General features: G+C 50.4%; 1 protein-coding gene across 1 annotated transcript; it reads left to right on the top strand.

Moving 5' to 3' along the window:
- The first annotated feature begins 2,015 nt into the window (after positions 1-2,015).
- Positions 2,016-17,515, top strand: DHX16 (DEAH-box helicase 16). Its single transcript, XM_019631803.1, has 20 exons — positions 2,016-2,437; positions 4,252-4,499; positions 4,596-4,758; positions 5,066-5,122; positions 8,640-8,894; positions 9,051-9,254; positions 9,335-9,526; positions 10,165-10,275; positions 10,411-10,526; positions 12,111-12,321; positions 12,502-12,600; positions 12,713-12,865; positions 14,291-14,431; positions 14,619-14,781; positions 14,880-14,998; positions 15,110-15,177; positions 15,923-16,085; positions 16,177-16,338; positions 16,592-16,765; positions 17,263-17,515. The coding sequence occupies exons 1-20, from the start codon at positions 2,231-2,233 to the stop codon at positions 17,389-17,391; spliced, it is 3,135 nt and encodes a 1,044-aa protein (XP_019487348.1). The 5' UTR covers positions 2,016-2,230; the 3' UTR covers positions 17,392-17,515.
- Positions 17,516-17,530: the final 15 nt, after the last annotated feature.

The following is a 17,530-nucleotide window of genomic DNA, read 5'->3' as shown; positions in this document are numbered from 1 at the left end:
ATATTTTGTAGGGTGTCAGATGGTCATATGTCTTCCTAGGGAGATCGCATCATGAATGGGGTAGAGGCTTGATCACTGCACTGTACACCTGAAGCTGATATTGTATAATATTGTATGTCAACTATATATATATATATATATATATATATAGTCATGGGACGTGGAGTATAGTGTGGGAGTGGGGTCAAAGGAATTGTAATAGATATGTATGATATTGGGGGGTAAGTGGGGCGGCGGATGGGGAGGGGGGTTGTCACCTCGAGGGGTAAAAAGTACAACTATTGCACTGTGTTGTACAGCTGAATCTAATTCTAAAAAATGTGTATTTCACAATAAAAAATAATTAAAAAATAAAAGAATAAGCCAAAGCATCTCTAAAAAAAAATACTAAGCAAAAAAAAAAAAAGAATTCCTATCTTCTACAAATGTGAAGGATCTATATTTTACTTACCAAGTCATTTTTTTAGTTCTCCAGGCTAGTAAAGACATGGTTGAGTAATTATAGTCCTATCATTACAGGATGCTTCCCTAGTCAGAGGAGACTCTTCTACTAAAAACAAAATGTATTAGACAAATTGATCTTAAACATACGCCAAAAGTCTTTACTAGCAAGGGAACAAGCAAGGTGTCAAAAGAATGAGCTGGTTTAGAGAGGGTATGGGTATGGAGGGAAACAGAATGCTTACATTAATAGCTAATTAGGTGAAGATCCTAATCTGTTGTGACCCCAGAAAGTAGAGGCAGGAAGACCAGAAGTGCCAGGGGATCCCACAGTCCATCTCAGAAACAGAAAACAATGCAACCAAGAAGTATAGAGTTACCTGTGGCTGTTAATTGGAATAAAAATGTTTCATTTCTCTACAGCAGTGTCTGTAAGTGCAATTAATCATAAAAGTATGAAACAGAGTCAAGTAAAAAGTTTCGCTTATTTTTATTTTATTATTTTTTATTAGTTTCAGGTGTACAAAGCAACATAATAGTTAGACATTTATACCCCTCACAAAGTGATAACCAACCCCCCCACCCCCCAAGCTAATACCCCTCTGACATCTTATATAGCTATTACAATACCATTGACTATCTTCCTTATGTTATACTCTACCTCCCGTGACTATATATATATATATATATATTTTTTTTTTTCTTATAGTTGACATGCAATATTATTCTAATTCAGCTTCAGTTGTACAGCACATTGGTCACGCATCTACATAGTCAATGAAGTTATCTCCCTTGGTAAGTCCAGTGCCCATCTGGCACCTTACATAATCTTTACAACATTGTTCATTATATTCCCCATTCTGTATTTCATATCCCCATGACTATACTGTGTCTACTAATTTGCTCTTTCTAATCCCTTCACCTTCTCCCCCATCTAACAATCAACAGTTTATCCGTTTGTTTTTAAATAAGCTGCCACCAGTAAATTTCTCACGCTGTTAGCAAAAATGCAGTACACAATTTGCACATGCCTTAGTTTGGAGAGCTTTTTAAAAATGACTTTTTGAGACAGCATGAAGAAAAGCACCTTCATTTTCCCCTCAGGTCCCAACTTTCTTCCTGCCTGGAGGTCCTCACTTATGCCTAACCTGCATTCACACCTGCCGCAGGTGCCGGTCCTAGCAAAGGCCACTCCTAATCCGTATGATGGTCTAATCTTAAATGAGCATGGACCTGATCTTCCGATTTGAAATAGAACCCCAACATACACACATCTTGCATTATTTTTGGCTCCATAGAACTTACATGGTTTATTTATTATGTATCGTATCTTCCGTCCTCTCCCTCTGAAATGTAAATTCGGGAAGGGATTTTTGTCTGATTTGTTCTTTGTTATATCCCCAGCGACTAAAATTGTGTCTGGCACACATTAGGCGCTCCGCAGTTGTGAATGAATGAGTGAAGCACTCATTGGTTGACCATCGGGGGCGACAGAGAGATACGGGGGAAGGAGGGGTTGAAATTGTTGTGTCCGGGCCGCAGATAAGGTTTCGCGAGGTTTGAACTCGCTCGGCCACCGTAGTGCTCACGCCGGAAAACTGCGGCCGTTTCCGGCCTCCCCGGCGGGGGAGAGGTGCTTTGAGCTGTCGGAAACCGAACTCGAACGTCCTAAGGTGGCTCTTTCGCGGAGCTGAGGCTCCAGCCCGGTGCTTCAGGTCTCCGACCCGCCCGGCAGACGATGCGGATGCTCGAGACCCTTCAGGGCCTGTAACCCCGAGCGTGGGTCGCCATGGCGACGCCGGCGGGGCTGGAGCGCTGGGTGCAGGACGAGCTGCACTCGGTACTGGGGCTAAGCGAGCGGCACGTGGCCCAGTTCCTGATCGGCACCGCGCAGCGCTGCACCTCAGCCGAAGAGTTCGTGCAGCGCCTGCGAGACACCGATACCCTGGACCTCAGCGGCCCGGCCCGGGACTTCGCGCTGAGACTCTGGAACAAGGTGTCTGGAGCGGGCTGGGCCCGCCGTGGGAGCGGCGGGAGAGGGGGTGGGGCTCTAGGTTATATTTCCAGGTGAGGCTGGGCTAACGGTCCATCCGGGAATTAAGTAATAGGCTCAGTTCACAGCATTTATCCTGTGTCCGCTGTCGCGCGGGTACTGTGCTAGGTACTGGACGTCCAACTCAGTGGAGAAGATCGAGGGGGGCTTAATGCGTTCGGTTAAGTGTTATAGAGCAATGTTTCTCGAACTTTAGCATGCATACCATTCATCCAGGGCCCTTGTTGAAGTGCAGATTCCGATTCTGTAGGTCTGGGATGGGATCTTAGTTTCTGCATTTCTAACGAATTGAACACGTTTCCAGGTGATGCTGGTGGTCCAAGGACCACACTTTGAATAGTGAGGCTGTAGAAAAGAGGTGTGGGAAGTGTTGTGGGAGCGTGGAAGGTGGGGATAGTGGTCAGGAAAAGCACGCCCAAAGATTCCCTGGAATTGTCAGGTAGAGAAGAGGGAAGGAGTGAGCTCCTGGAGGACAGGACTATATTTCTTTCTTTTTCTTTTTTTTAAGAAATTTTGTGGGAAATTGGGGGAGGGAACAGCGTTGGGGAATCGGGGAAGGGGAACAGACAAGTTGCTGTCCTTTTGTTCCTCAGTCTAGTTGTGGAGGACATCGCTTCACTGACCCATGTTGGTATTGTGATCATTGCACCCTTCCTGGTTGAGGTGGATTGGTCGCCGGCCATTGGACAGCGGCTCACAGCAGCTCACGCTGGCTGCTGGCCACTCACGGTAGCTTATGGCAGCCCACTGCAGCAGGGGCTGCAGCCTACGCCTTTACCGGTGACTCACAGCAGCCCAGCTCCAGATCAAGCTCTTGTTCACCCTCTTAGCTGTAGAGGGCAGGGTCACTGGTCCTCATGTGGGATCCGAACTGGTGGTCCTGCTGCTCAGAGCTCGCGCTCCCAAGCCAACTCTTAACCAACGAGCCACTCGGCCGGCCCAGGACCGTATTTCTTGTCTTTGTGTTCCTACCACCTAATAGAGTGCCTTACAGAACAAGTGCTCAGAAAGTTTATAATAAGAGTGAAAGTGTTCAGCATGTTCAGAGAATGGCATGTAGCTTGGGGTGGCTGTTCGATATGGTGCTTGGTGAGAGATGGGGTTAGAATGTAAGTGATATGAGGCTGGGGACTTTTATGTTAATCTGTCACCAGTGTATCCTGGAGTCTAGTACAGTGCCAGGGCTGTAACACGCCTCTGCGGAGCAATCCTTCTAGTGTTTGTCAGTCCTTATGTAGGACTGACTTAATCACTGGGAAGAGCACAGGCTGAGCAATTGAGAATTGGGTTTGGAAATGTAAACTCCGGGTGGCCAGTTAGCTCAGTTGGTTAGAGCGCAATCCTCATAACACCAAGGTTGCCGGTTCGATCCCCACACGGGCCACTGAGATGTGCCCTCCACAACTAGATTGAAACAACTTGGAGCTGATGGGTCCTGAAGGGACACACTGCTCCCCAATTAAAAAAAAAAGAAAAAAAAGAAAATGTAAACTCCACAAGGGCAGGGATTTTTCTCTTTTGTTTATACCTGTAGCTCTAGTCCCTAGCAAGTACCCGATGCCTGGGACAGGCTTCAATAAATGTTTGTTAAATGAATGACAGAAAGGAAGTTCAGAAGCTGAGAGGCCCCTTTTAGGCTATTGAACATGTCGTGAAGCCATGGGGAAGAGTGAAGGAAGGCTGGTTTCAGATCAAGTCATTCCTTCAATTGGGAACAGGGCAAAGTAGGTTGCTCCCCTCCCCTTCTCTGTTGACAGGTACCACGGAAGGCAGTGGTAGAAAAGCCAGCTCGGGCAGCCGAACGTGAGGCCCGAGCCCTGCTAGAGAAGAACCGATCTTATAAGTTGCTGGAAGACAGTGAGGAGAGCAGTGAGGAAACTGTGGGTAGGGCTGGGAGCAGTCTCCAGAAGAAGCGTAAAAAACGGAAACACCTCCGGAAGAAACACCAGGAGGAGGAGGAAGAAGAAGAGGAAGAGGTTTCTGAGAAAGGGAAGAGGAACAGAGGGTAGGTCAGAAGTAGGGTGAGAGAGGATGGGGCAGGTGGATGATAGGATGATAAACCTTCTGGATGCCCTTATTTAATTCTCTGGCTGGGCTTCAGGGAGAACAAACAGCAGACGGAAAAGCCAGAGTCGGAGGATGAGTGGGAGCGGACAGAGCGAGAGCGCCTTCAGGACCTGGAGGAACGTGATGCCTTCGCCGAGCGGGTTCGGCAGCGGGACAAGGATCGGACTCGCAATGTCCTGGAGCGGTCAGACAAGAAGGTGTGTAGGAACAGCACATTCTGTAATCCCCAGGAAGATCCCTGGGTCAAACTGAGGGTGGGCGTGATGCAGAGGTAGTGATCTCTGGGAAGACAGGGGATGCCTCCGGTGGTATTCTCACCTCTGGTGAGAGAACCCCTCAGGGTCCTTTGGCTACGGCAGCCCTTTGCCAGAGATTCCTCACCGAGAAGGTACATTTCTTTGTGCTAGGGAACATCCGAATGATCCTTATGATTCTGGAGGGGGGAAGGCTGTTGCTGTGGGGGCTTTGGCCTCATATCCCTCCTCTTTTGCTTTCTTCTCCTAGGCTTATGAAGAGGCTCAGAAGCGCCTCAAGATGGCTGAGGAAGACCGGAAAGCCATGGTGAGTCCCAGTGCCCAGGAAGCCAAGAGCAGAAGACAAAAGGAAAGACTTTCTGATGACATGGTTACGGGGAGGGAGAAAGGATACAAAGGAAGTGTGGTGGGGATGCTGATGGGGTGTCGGGTGTCTGAAGGAGGGGGCTTGGTTGACAGGAGCTGCTGAGGGTGGACTTATAGAGGGAAGGAAGCTACCCACAAGCTCTCCTTGACTCTTTTGGATCAAATCATACTGTATGCTAGTGAGAGAAATGTGAGATTTAACAAGATGTAATCAAAAGTTAGCTGAAAGGTCAAGGGGTTGGCTGGAGGGCAAAGGCAGGGCTGCTGTCCCACTGCCCAAGTTATGCTGACTATTCATCTTGGGCCCACCATGTCATAATATCTTCCTACCACCTAATCCCTCCATCCCCATGTGGCCTGTGATTTCCCTCTGGTTTCCTGGGTTGGTCTCATTGAACAGGAACAGAGCCCTTGTAATTGATGAACTGGACTTGTTCTGATGTGTCTGGGTAGAGTAGGCAATTCTCCAAAGGCCTGGTCTTCCCAAGTAAGGTCACACTTAGGTTTTCCAGAAGCATTTTAAGACTCTTGGTGTTCTAAGAATGGCCTAGTAGCTCAGGTCTCTAAGAATGGCTCAGGTCTCTACTGACCAATCCCTCTTATGTACCACCCCACAAAGTGACTGTGATCAGAAACCTCTGAGACAGCTCTCAGCACAGGCGTCGTGTTTTTTTTTTTTTTTGCCTGAATTTAACTTTTTTCTTTTTCAATTATGAAAACTTTCAAACAAATAGAAATTGAATGAATAATATAATGAAACCTCATACAGACTATTCGGATTCAAAAATTGCATGTGCTATATTTGCAATGTCTGTGTAAATGTGGGCTTTATTTTCTTTTGAACCATTTAAAAAGTTTTAGACACCATGGCATTTTATCCTATCACCATGTACCTCTTAAGAATAAAGACATTGTCCCCTGAAACTATTGTGCCATTGACACACCCAAGAAGATGAACAGTAATTCTCATGTATCAACCAAGAACCTGTCTCAGTCAAGTTCCCCGACTTCCCCCCAAAATGTCTTCAATAACTGCTCTTTCCAAACCAGAATTCAGTAGGGGCTCATGCATTGCGTGTGGTTGTTAGGGCTCTTAAGTTTGTTTCATTTCCTCTCTGTCTCCTCTGTACCATGTCCTACGTTCTGGACATACCTCATCCTTATCTTGTGGTTTTAGGTTCTTCTGTGCCCTGTGTTTCCTTTAAAGTGGAGATTGGGTCCAAAGTTTGTGCAGATTCAGAACAAACAGTTGTGGCAGCAACACTTCCTGATGGTGATACGCATTTCCTGTGGTTGCCATCAAGGGACATGCTGTCCAGTTGTATACCTGTTGCTGCAGATTTCCTTTCTGCCAACAGCCTGTCATCTAATGGTTTTAGCAAGCACTGCTGACCCTTTCCAAAATCAGTTATTTCATTAGGTATTGCAAAATGGTGATTTTGGGGGGTTCTGACATTCCTTCTTTATTTCTTGGCTAACGTTTTGGTATGAGGAAGTTTTCCTCAACAACTAGAAGTGTGCTACAATTCCTCAACAGGCAGGCCAAATGTTTCCTTCTAATGACTAATTTTCAGAGTAAGAAGTTAGGTATAAAAGTTACCTCACTGGTCACAAAAGTTTTTTTCCCCATTCTTTGTGTGTCATATTGTACTCATGAATTTTTTATTTTTTAGTATTTTACAATTGCATTTCATTCTCTTTTTTTAAAGATTTTATTGGGGAATTGGGGAAGGGAACAGTGTTGGGGAGTTGGGGAAGGGGAACTGCCAAGTTGTCCTTCAGTCTTAGTTGTGGAGGGCACAGCTAGCTCAGCTCCAAGTCCAGTTGCTATCCGGCCACCCATCGGCAGCTCTTGGCCGCTTAGCTCAAGGGGCCGAGTTCAGTCTTAGTTGCAGGTGGGCATACTAGCAACCTTGTTAGGAACACGTGCTCTCCAACTGAGCCACTTGGCCGGCCTCATTATTCTCCTTGAGGTACAATTGCCATGATTTTTTGCCCATTGTTTTTTTAACTCTTTTTTTTTTTTTTAATTGAGGAATTGGAGGAGGGGAACAGTATTGGGGAATTGTGGAGGGGGACCAGCCAAGTTGTTGTTCTTCAATCTTAGTTGAGGAGGGCGCCAGTCGCCATCTGACTGCCAGTCAGCAGCTTGTGGCCTCTAAGCTCAAGGTGCTGTGTTACAATCTTAGTTGTGGGTGGGCATAGCCACCATCCCATTCAGGAGTCGAACCAGCAGCCTTGTTGTTAAGAGCGCACGCTCTATCCACTGAGCCATCCGGGCAGCAGCTCAGCTCAAGGTGCCAAGTTCAGTCTTAGTTGTGGGTGGGCGCAGCCCACCATCAAACAGGCAGTCTTGTTAGGAGCACATGCTCTCACCAGCTGAGCCATCCTGTCACCTGTTGGCAGCTCAGCGGCAGCTCAGCTCGGGCGCAGCGTCACTGGCCCATGTGGGAATCGAACCGGCGGCCCTGTTGCTCAGAGCTCGCGCTCTTAAGCTAACTCTTAACCAACTGAGCCACTTGGCCGGCCCCTGCCCACTTTTTAAAAAGACATCCATTTGCCTCACCGCTTAGGCTGAAGCAGTATTTGATACTCAGATTAGGTCATGAGCATAAAGTCTATTTTAAGTCCTCACAGAACAAACAGGAAAAGCCAAGCACTTAAATAGAATTGGAGCCCCCAAGGGGAGGGCTTTGGCAGGGTTTTGCTACTGCAGGAGGGAAAGTTGTCTCGATCACAGGGAAGAGTCATGGCGAGAGCCAAGAAAGGCCTTAAGGATGTGGCCAGCCCTCTTCTGTCATCTACAGTGTCCTGAAAAGCATGTATCAAGGGAAACGTACCATGTATCATGGCACACTGGGGCAGGGGGTGGGGGTTAGCCCCAGAGAGCTCAGCATCCCGTTACATCTTGCCTCACAGAAACCCTCTGATGCTGTTCTGCCAGCCTTTTGTATATAGTTTATTTGTTTTCTTCCCCAAACTACAGTCATTGAGTTTAAGACCAGGGAGCATCTAACGGGCTGAATCTTAGCTACTGCTGGCACATTCAGTGATTTCCAGTGGTCTCAGTTGTTTGCAGTTTAAGACCTGTGCTTCTAAATGCTGGTATCAGTCCTTCTGTTTTCCCTCTTTTCACCAAGTTGAATAAAATAGTAAGATTAAAATATAAAATACCCAAATAATTGCCCTAATGTATTATACTGACAAAGATGGTGAAGCTGCTTCAGAGGACCATCCGGTGCACCCTGCTGCTGGAAGGATATGTGGGGTCACCGTGTGGCCTTCCGAGAGGCCCGATTGGGGGCACACCATTAGTCGGGTGTGGCAGAGGGGAGGTAGAGGTCACCTCTTCAAGCTCTCATGCTGGTCTGTCAGTGAGTTTGTCATGCTTACGGGTAGGTAGGGAAAGGGGCTACTGTCCCAGCAAGATGAGGTTTTGACTGCCCGTGCTAACCCAGGTCCCTGAGCTGCGGAAGAAATCCCGCCGAGAGTACCTGGCTAAGCGGGAGCGGGAGAAGCTTGAGGACCTGGAGGCCGAGCTGGCAGACGAGGAATTCCTGTTTGGGGATGTGGAGCTGAGCCGCCATGAGCAGCGGGAGCTCAAGTATAAGCGGCGAGTGCGGGATTTGGCCCGGGAGTACCGGGCGGCTGGGGAGCAGGAGAAGCTGGAGGCCACCAATCGCTACCACATGCCAGAGGAGACCCGAGGACAGGTGAGGCAGAGGGGTGTCTGCTTCAGCTCTGGTCCCAAGCCGAGGGGAGGGCAGTTGTCGACATGTGGCTGGCCCCTTTCTTGTCCCCTTTCCCAGTGGGCGAGGGGATTGGGCAGACAGAGCAGCCTCTGTCCTCATGTGCCCTTCTCTCCATAGCCAGCACGAGCTGTGGATCTAGTGGAGGAGGAATCAGGCGCCCCTGGGGAGGAGCAGCGGCGCTGGGAGGAGGCCCGGCTGGGGGCTGCCTCCCTGAAGTTTGGGGCCCGAGATGCCGCCTCCCAAGAGCCCAAGTATCAGCTGGTGCTGGAGGAAGAGGAGACCATCGAGTTTGTCCGGGCCGCTCAGCTCCAGGGTGACGAGGTGAGAGGGAGAGCGTGGGTACGTTCTGAGGGGGGTGGGCAGCTGGCCTTGATGCTCATGCCCCTCTTTGTCCTTCTTAGGAGCCGTCAACTCCCACCGTCCCCACCCAGGCCCAGCAGAAGGAGTCCATCCAGGCCGTCCGCCGCAGCCTCCCCGTGTTCCCATTTCGCGAGGACCTCCTGGCTGCTATTGCTACTCATCAGGTCCTCATCATCGAGGGCGAAACAGGCTCAGGGAAGACCACCCAGATCCCACAGTATCTCTTTGAGGAGGTACGGCACCCCCACCCTCCGGGATACCGGGTACTGCCCATGGACGAGCACAGTTCTGTCAGAGCTCCTTTTAGCTGGTATTTTCAGTAGTCACTCATCTTCATTTTAGTTTTGTCTTTTCCACTAAATGGTGCGGTTTTTGAGAATGTGGACCATATCCTTTTCACGTTTCTATTCTCACTTCCTGCCACAGTGTAGCCTGGTAGCCATTCAGTATGTTCATATTGGAAAGGAAGCTTGGACAGATAGATGGTGGGGTGTATGGGAACATGGACCCCATACTTCAGTACAGCTCGGCTTCTGCTCCTCTCCAGGGTCCAAAAGCAAGGAGTGAAAGGACTTGTTTTCCTGTTTTTTCAACCTTACTTTCTCCCCCATTGCTTCTGGGTCTGCCCCACCTGGTCTGTCCTTTCCCAGCTCAAACCTAGCTGCGCCCTGAACTTAACTCCCCAAAGGGCTAGGACTGCCAGGGCCAGGTAAGCACCCTTTTGAGGGCCCTGGGTCTGCCATCCTGTTTACCCATGTCTGGGTTTCAGCTTCTGTCCGTTCCCTCCTTCCCCCCTTCTTTCTCTGAATTGTCCTGGGCCCCAGGGCCATATTTAGCAAAAGGAAAACCTTCTTTCTCCTTGTCAATTCAGGGTTATACAAAGAAGGGTATGAAGATTGCCTGCACTCAGCCCAGGAGAGTGGCAGCCATGAGTGTGGCTGCCCGAGTGGCCCGGGAGATGGATGTGAAGCTCGGCAATGAGGTGAGATCCATGGGGACTGAGGGGCGAGGGGAGCCCCAAGGGTCTGGGAGTCGGCCACATTGCCCTCGGGGCCCCACACTGCACTCCTTCAGGGAGCAGCAGCCCACTTTGCATCGCTGATGGCCCCCTTGACAGGTTGGCTACAGCATCCGCTTTGAGGACTGCACATCAGAGCGAACTGTCCTCCGCTACATGACAGATGGCATGCTTCTCCGGGAGTTCCTCTCTGAGCCTGACCTTGCGAGTTACCGGTGTGCACAGGGTCCTGCCTCCCAGGGGAGAACCAGCCACCTTCTCTTCCCCCCGGTTTGCTGCCTTCCTCCCCCCGTGCCTTCCTGTGTCCCCTTTCATCTCTGGCCTTCCTCTCCTTTCCTCCCACCCAGTCAGTTTGGCCATTGTCTTCTGATTAATCCACCAGTTCTTGAGCTTATGGTTCCGGCCGTCCTTCCATGTGCCATAGAGATGGGACTGGAGGGTAGAAGATACTGCAGAGAAAGCCCCTCCCTCCCTTTCCAATTGTAGCCAGACTTTAGAAAACAACCAGGGTGGTGGGGTGGTGAGATAGGGACTTGACAAGCCATGTGAGGACCACTCGAAGAAATTTAGAATGTCCAGCTTAGAGGGGAGGAACTCAGGGGAGACATCCTGGTTCCCTCTAGATATGCGAAGCACTGTTACATCAAAAAGGGATCAGACTTGTTTTATGTGACCCCAGAGAGCACATCTAGGAACCACGGGAGAGGTAATGGGGGGACGAATTTCAGCTCACTATCAAGAAACCATAGAGGGGCAGAGGTGACAGGGGCTGTCAGAGTGGCTGTACTCTGGTGGCGTGGTCTGTGACTAGTGAGTCCTCCATGCTGGCACTGACCAGGCAGGGGTTGGTGATGAGCATGTGGTATTGAAGAAAGAAGGCATCATGCATGGCGTGGGTGGGATCAGGCTGGCTGAGCAGTATGTACCTTTGCAGCTCGTAAGGGGCTATGAATTTCTGGCCCTAGAAGATCACAGTGCAGCAATAGGACAAATATAATTTGATCTTTCACATCCCTTCCAAAACTCTCTGAGAACCTGTGGAAGGCTAGTCAATGTGAGAGTGTTTGGGGTGTGGGACTTCCCATCAATCCCAGCATGAATCGGCTGGGGACTTCCCCATCATGGTCAGGGTTAGGCACAAAGGGTTCAGGTGCAGGGTGAGCTCCTCCAGGCTTGGCTGCCACCCAGAAATCCAAAGACTAGAGCAAGGAGAAAGAAGATGGCACACATACGGCTGAGCTAGGAGGAGACCGAGAAGCCTGCAGAGTCCGCCTAGGTTGGGACAGAAAGGCTTACCCAGCCCTCTCTTCAGAAGCAACAGGAGGGCCAGCAGGGTGTGCAGCAACCCTCAGGAGCTTGGGTGCTTCCAGGCTGCTCGGACATGATGGCACAGGTCCATCTGTTCCTCCCCAGCCAGCCTGGTGCATCCAGCCTTCTTGAAAGAGGCCTTTCTGTCACATTATCCTCTTTAAAACAGATCCCTTCCTTCTGCTGACTTTAGCAGACTCGACTCTGACCCAGAGGGGATGTTTGACTTGTCATGGCCTCAACTTACAGCCTCCAGATCTTGGCTGCTGTTGTCTGCCTAAGCTGAAATAGGCTGCAAGCCATGGGCCCTGGTCTTCTCCAACAGGTCTCCTCTCTGTTGGTCTTACTTAACGGGTGATTGGCTTCTCCTGGAGTCCCCTCCTCCTGCATTTACCCTTGGGTTCTTTGCCTCCATCTGTCCCTTCATCCAGGGAACCCTAGTGTCCACTCCTGTACTGCCCAGTTCTCACTGCTCCCCGTTCCTTCTCCAGCGTGGTGATGGTGGATGAGGCTCATGAACGGACCCTCCACACAGACATTCTCTTTGGATTGATCAAAGACGTTGCTCGCTTCCGACCTGAGCTCAAGGTCCTGGTGGCTTCAGCCACCCTGGACACTGCCCGCTTTTCCACCTTCTTTGATGACGCCCCTGTCTTCCGAATCCCTGGACGCAGGTTTCCAGTTGACATCTTCTATACCAAGGTGCCCTCTCGGAGGATGGGCTTAGGTGTGAAGCATGAAGCTGGGGGAGGTTGTCCCAAAGACAGAAGGGCAGAACGGAGAGTCCAGAGGGGAACTGGGATAAAGTGTTTAGAGCTGGGAGAGGGAAGAGGCTTGCCTAAGCGAGTGGCTTTCCTGGGACCCCTCTTATTCCCCCCGCAGGCTCCAGAGGCTGACTACCTGGAAGCCTGTGTAGTGTCTGTGCTACAGATCCATGTGACCCAGCCTCCTGGGGATATCCTGGTGTTCCTGACAGGACAGGTGAGCGACGTGGGGTAAGAGGGTGATGTGTATACCCAGGGGAAGGTGAGGCTGGCAGGGCAGCCTTCTGTGACTCTCCCCACCCATGCTGCTCTCCCCACCCCAAATGAAGGAGGAGATTGAGGCTGCCTGCGAGATGCTTCAGGATCGCTGCCGTCGCCTGGGTTCTAAGATCAGGGAGCTGCTGGTGCTACCCATTTATGCCAACCTGCCTTCTGACATGCAGGCTCGAATCTTTCAGCCCACACCCCCTGGGGCACGGAAGGTAAGCTGGAGAAACGTACATTCCTCACCCTGTAGTTCACACAACTAGCAGGGAATAGAGAATGTGCCTTCTCTGAGCAAGGTGTACCCTAGGCACTGCTGCAGTGCAGAGCTGAGCAGCAGTCAGTCCCTCACCCCCAGAGAGTGGATAAGGCAGCCAAATGCGTGACCCGGAAGTAACCCTGTGGAGATGCAGAGAAGGGGAACCTGTGGTGTGCTGGCAGGTGGGGTTGATCTGCACCTTTAAGAAAAATGACGGAGGAAGGCCTACGGTGTGTTTGAGGTCAGAGTGGAAAGTTTAGTGGAAGGCTCATGTGGGGAAGCAGTGGGAGACAGGCTAACACCAATTTTGGACTGAGATTAGGGAGGGCCTTTGATGGCAGGTGCAAGAGTTAGGACTTCAGATGATTGAATGACAATCAAAGGATTTTGAGCAAAGATGTAACTTTCATTCAACAGATATTTAACAGGTTCCTCCTACGTGCCAGGTACACGTCTAGGGGATGGGGATACAGTGATGAACAAAACAAAATCCCTAGCCTCATAGAGCTTACTGTCTAGTGTTAATTAGGAGACAGTGGACATTGCATACATAATGTCAATTTGTGACCAAGGCCGTGAAGAGATAGATACAGTGCAGCATAGGAAGAAGATAGAGACTGACTCGGGGGTGAGGCTGAGAAAAGGCAGGACGTTCTTTTCCTTGGTGTGTAGGGAAGGGAAGGCCTCTCCCTTTTGGATAAAGTGAAAGTGAAGCTGAGGCCTGAAGTGGGTAAGGGAGGGAGCCAGGCTGGTGTCCTGGAGGAGTGCGTCCAGCAGAGAGGCAGCTGTTGCACAGGAACGAGTGAGGAGTGCGCTGCACGCTGTGCACTGTGCCTGGCCAGCAAGCGGGAGTGGAGCATGGGAGCTAGGAGGTGAGCTCCTACAGGAAGCCAGGGGCTAAAGGACTCAGTGCTCCAAGGGACTTGGATGTAATTCTCAGGTAGGATGGGAAGCCATTGGAGGATGGGGGAGTGATATGACAGGTGTACATTTTAAAAGAGTCATCTAGATGCCAAGTAACTGGGCCCAGGAGTAGAAGCAGGGAAACTCATTAGGAGGCTGTCTCAGGCAGTAATGTGTGAGAGTGAATATGAAAGTGCTGGTGGGACAGTTAGAGGCAGAAACTGGACACCTTCATCTTCCATCTCAGAGAAAAACCATAAGTTCTCTTCTCCATTTCCTTTCCACATTGTGCCTCTGCTGACCTCCACTTCTCCCTCACCCTCCTACTGGCCTTGTCCCCTTCTCCTGACTTTGGACACTAATCCCCTCTGCTCCTGCCCCTTATCTGCCCCCACTCCTCTATTCTGAATCTTCCAGAATTACTTTTTCCAGGTAACTCGGTGGGTGGGGTCTCTGAGTGACCCCTTGTTCTCTCACTCAGGTGGTTGTGGCAACAAACATCGCCGAGACTTCGCTCACCATCGAGGGCATCATTTACGTGCTGGATCCAGGGTTCTGTAAGCAGAAGAGCTACAACCCCCGCACGGGCATGGAGTCGCTCACAGTCACACCCTGCAGCAAGGTCAGCCGGGCTGTGGGGGAGCGAGTGTTGAGCAGGCCTACAGGAAGGTCCTGCTCAGAAGCCTGTGGGGCTTCTTGGAGGATGGGGAGAAAGCAGGCCACATCCTCCAGATTTCTTGCATAAGAAATACTACCCTTTCTCTTTTTCCTCGCCCAGCTGTCAGCTAGCCTGTCTCCTTTCTTTCCAGGCCTCAGCCAATCAGCGAGCTGGTCGGGCGGGCCGGGTCGCTGCAGGGAAGTGCTTCCGCCTGTATACGGCCTGGGCCTATCAGCACGAGCTGGAGGAAACCACGGTTCCAGAGATCCAGAGGACCAGCCTGGGCAATGTTGTGTTGCTGCTTAAGAGCTTAGGTGATGGGGTCCCCAGTACTCCTGAGAGGAGGGAGGTGGGGCTGGAGTCACTGGTCCTTGTGAAGGGACTCTGTGGGACCCCTCACATGTCTCTGCAGGGATCCATGATCTCATGCACTTTGATTTCCTGGACCCTCCACCGTACGAGACCCTGCTGCTGGCTTTGGAGCAGCTGTATGCTCTGGGAGCCCTTAACCACCTTGGGGAGCTCACCACGGTAGGTGGGAGGGCAGTGGGCTGGGGCAGGATAGAGGATTTGGGGTGACCCCTCGAGTGGTGGAGGGACACCTGAGGGAGGACTGGCCTCAACTCTCTTTCCTCTCCTTAGTCTGGTCGAAAGATGGCAGAGCTGCCGGTGGACCCCATGCTATCTAAAATGATCTTGGCTTCTGAGAAGTAAGCCCCCAATTCCTGCCCGGCCCCCAGCCCACAAACTGGCCATGCCTCCTCTCGTGTCTGGGGCCATCCTTGTTATCTTGCTGTTTTTCTCTCTACCACATTATTTTTTAACAAGTAACAAGTTATTAGAGAACTCTCGCTGTGCCGTTTGAGGCCCATGATGGTCAGTAAGATACCCTGCTGTCCTTGATCATGAAATCAAATGGGTAAGATTGACAAACATGGAAAATTTGGGGGCATGAACGGGAAGTGGAAGACTTTCCATCTGTAAAGAGTGCTGAGCGAGGGCTGCTATGGGACTTCCTTGTCCCTAAGGTTTCAGACTGGGACATTTAGACGTAGTTGTGGAGGGACCACCTTTAAATGCCATGGTTGAGATCAGAGGTCATTACGTGAACTTAGAGGAGGTGCTGTCTTTCCTGATGCACAGAATGCAAACCTTCCTACTGCAGAACCCTCAGAGCTCTCGTCCTTTCCTCTGTGGATATGCCTGCTCTGTAACTGTCCTCTACAGCCCCCGCCGCCTTAACCCCTGTGCTGCTGCCGCTGCCACCAAATCTATCCACTCTCTGATCTGCAGCCATTATCCTAATCAGCAGTCCCCACATGAGGACACATCTATCACAAAGTGATCACTTTTTCCCCAGTCCCCACATGAGGACACATCTATCACAAAGTGATCACTTTTTCCCCAGTTTGTGTCTTCCTTTGAACTCTCAGACTTTTTCCCTTCCTGCCTCAGGTACAGCTGTTCAGAGGAGATCTTGACAGTGGCTGCCATGCTGTCTGTCAACAACTCCATCTTCTACCGACCCAAGGACAAGGTCGTCCATGCGGACAATGCCCGTGTCAACTTCTTCCTCCCTGGTGGGGACCACTTGGTTCTGCTGAACGTTTATACACAGGTCACTGGGCTTGGGTGAGTGGGAATGGGGGAGATATGGGAGACTCTGGTCCTGCTGTATACTTAACTCCCCCTCCCAACCCTCTTCACAGTGGGCTGAGAGTGGTTATTCTTCCCAGTGGTGCTATGAGAACTTTGTCCAGTTCAGATCAATGCGCCGAGCCCGGGATGTGCGGGAACAGCTGGAAGGGCTCTTGGAACGCGTGGAAGTTGGTCTCAGTTCCTGCCAGGGGGACTATATCCGTGTACGCAAGGTCAGCATTTCTTTAGTCTACTGCTGTCCACCCAGTGTCTCCCAAGAAGCACGTTTCCCTCTGGGGCCTGTGGCAACCCCTCCAGCCTGAGATTGTACCTTCGTCCCCTGAACTTTCTTCCCAGACCACTGTGGGTTCTTCATCCCTCGCCTTTCTAGTCCTCCAGAAGCCTGAACTGAAGGAAAGGTAGCAAGTGCTGAGAGCCCCGGCTGTCTGGCTTTCCCATTGACTTTCTTTCCTGCCTGCTCCATAGGCCATCACTGCTGGCTACTTTTACCACACAGCACGGCTGACTCGGAGTGGCTATCGCACAGTGAAGCAGCAGCAGACAGTGTTCATTCATCCCAACTCCTCCCTCTTTGAGGAACAGCCACGCTGGCTGCTGTACCATGAACTTGTCTTGACCACCAAGGAGTTCATGAGACAGGTGAGGGGCCATCCCCCACCCAGGCAGGTGGAGATTGAAGGGGTGGGTGGTGTCCTAGCAAGCTAAAACCCCAGGGTTCAAGTTGCTGGGACTGGCAGAGAAACACGAAAACACATTGGTTTAAGGCAGGACAAAACAAAGACATTCTAATAGCTATCTTGGCATCTCCTAACATCTGAGGATTGTATATTCATTCAGTGACTATTTGAATGCCTATTGTCTCGGTGTTTGAGGTGCTGGGGTGATAATGCTGAACAGAGCCGATATAGTCTCCCGAGTGTACGTTAGTCTTTATGTTCAGCTTTTTTTTAGGGATAGCCTAGTTGGGACCCTGAATAACATATAGAGGTATGACAGCCCTGGGGTACGTAGTACGAGAGCCCTACCCCTTCTCCCCAGCCCTGTAGTCAAAGGGGGAAAAGGAGACTATTTTGATCACACACACATTCTAGACTGGAAAGACGGGAACCCTACTGATTTTTTCCCTACCCTTCTAGGTATTGGAGATTGAGAGCAGTTGGCTTCTGGAGGTGGCTCCCCACTATTATAAAGCCAAAGAACTAGAAGATCCCCATGCTAAGAAAATGCCCAAAAAAACAGGCAAGACACGAGAAGAGCTAGGGTAAAAAGAAGGGGCTATAGCTAGAACCCAACACCAGCTCCTTTTCCTTCTGTACATTATTTAATATTAATTAATAAAAATGTTTTTTGAATAAAGCTGTGGGAACTTTTGGAATCCAGAGAAGGTGACATGGAAATTCGATC

This window comes from Hipposideros armiger, unplaced genomic scaffold, assembly GCF_001890085.2.
Source record: "Hipposideros armiger isolate ML-2016 unplaced genomic scaffold, ASM189008v1 scaffold_1050, whole genome shotgun sequence".
NCBI lineage: Eukaryota > Metazoa > Chordata > Mammalia > Chiroptera > Hipposideridae > Hipposideros > Hipposideros armiger.
Note: the sequence above shows the minus strand (reverse complement) of the source record. Positions and strands in the feature narration are given on the sequence as shown.

Excerpts from the sequence above, each read along its gene's own strand:
- DHX16 (XM_019631803.1), top strand. The coding sequence starts at position 2,231 with ATGGCGACGCCGGCGGGGCTGGAGCGCTGGGTGCAGGACGAGCTGCAC. Across the intron at positions 14,432-14,618 it reads CAGTCACACCCTGCAGCAAG|GCCTCAGCCAATCAGCGAGC; the intron begins GTCAGCCGGGCT and ends CTTTCTTTCCAG. Across the intron at positions 16,086-16,176 it reads TGCTGAACGTTTATACACAG|TGGGCTGAGAGTGGTTATTC; the intron begins GTCACTGGGCTT and ends CCCTCTTCACAG.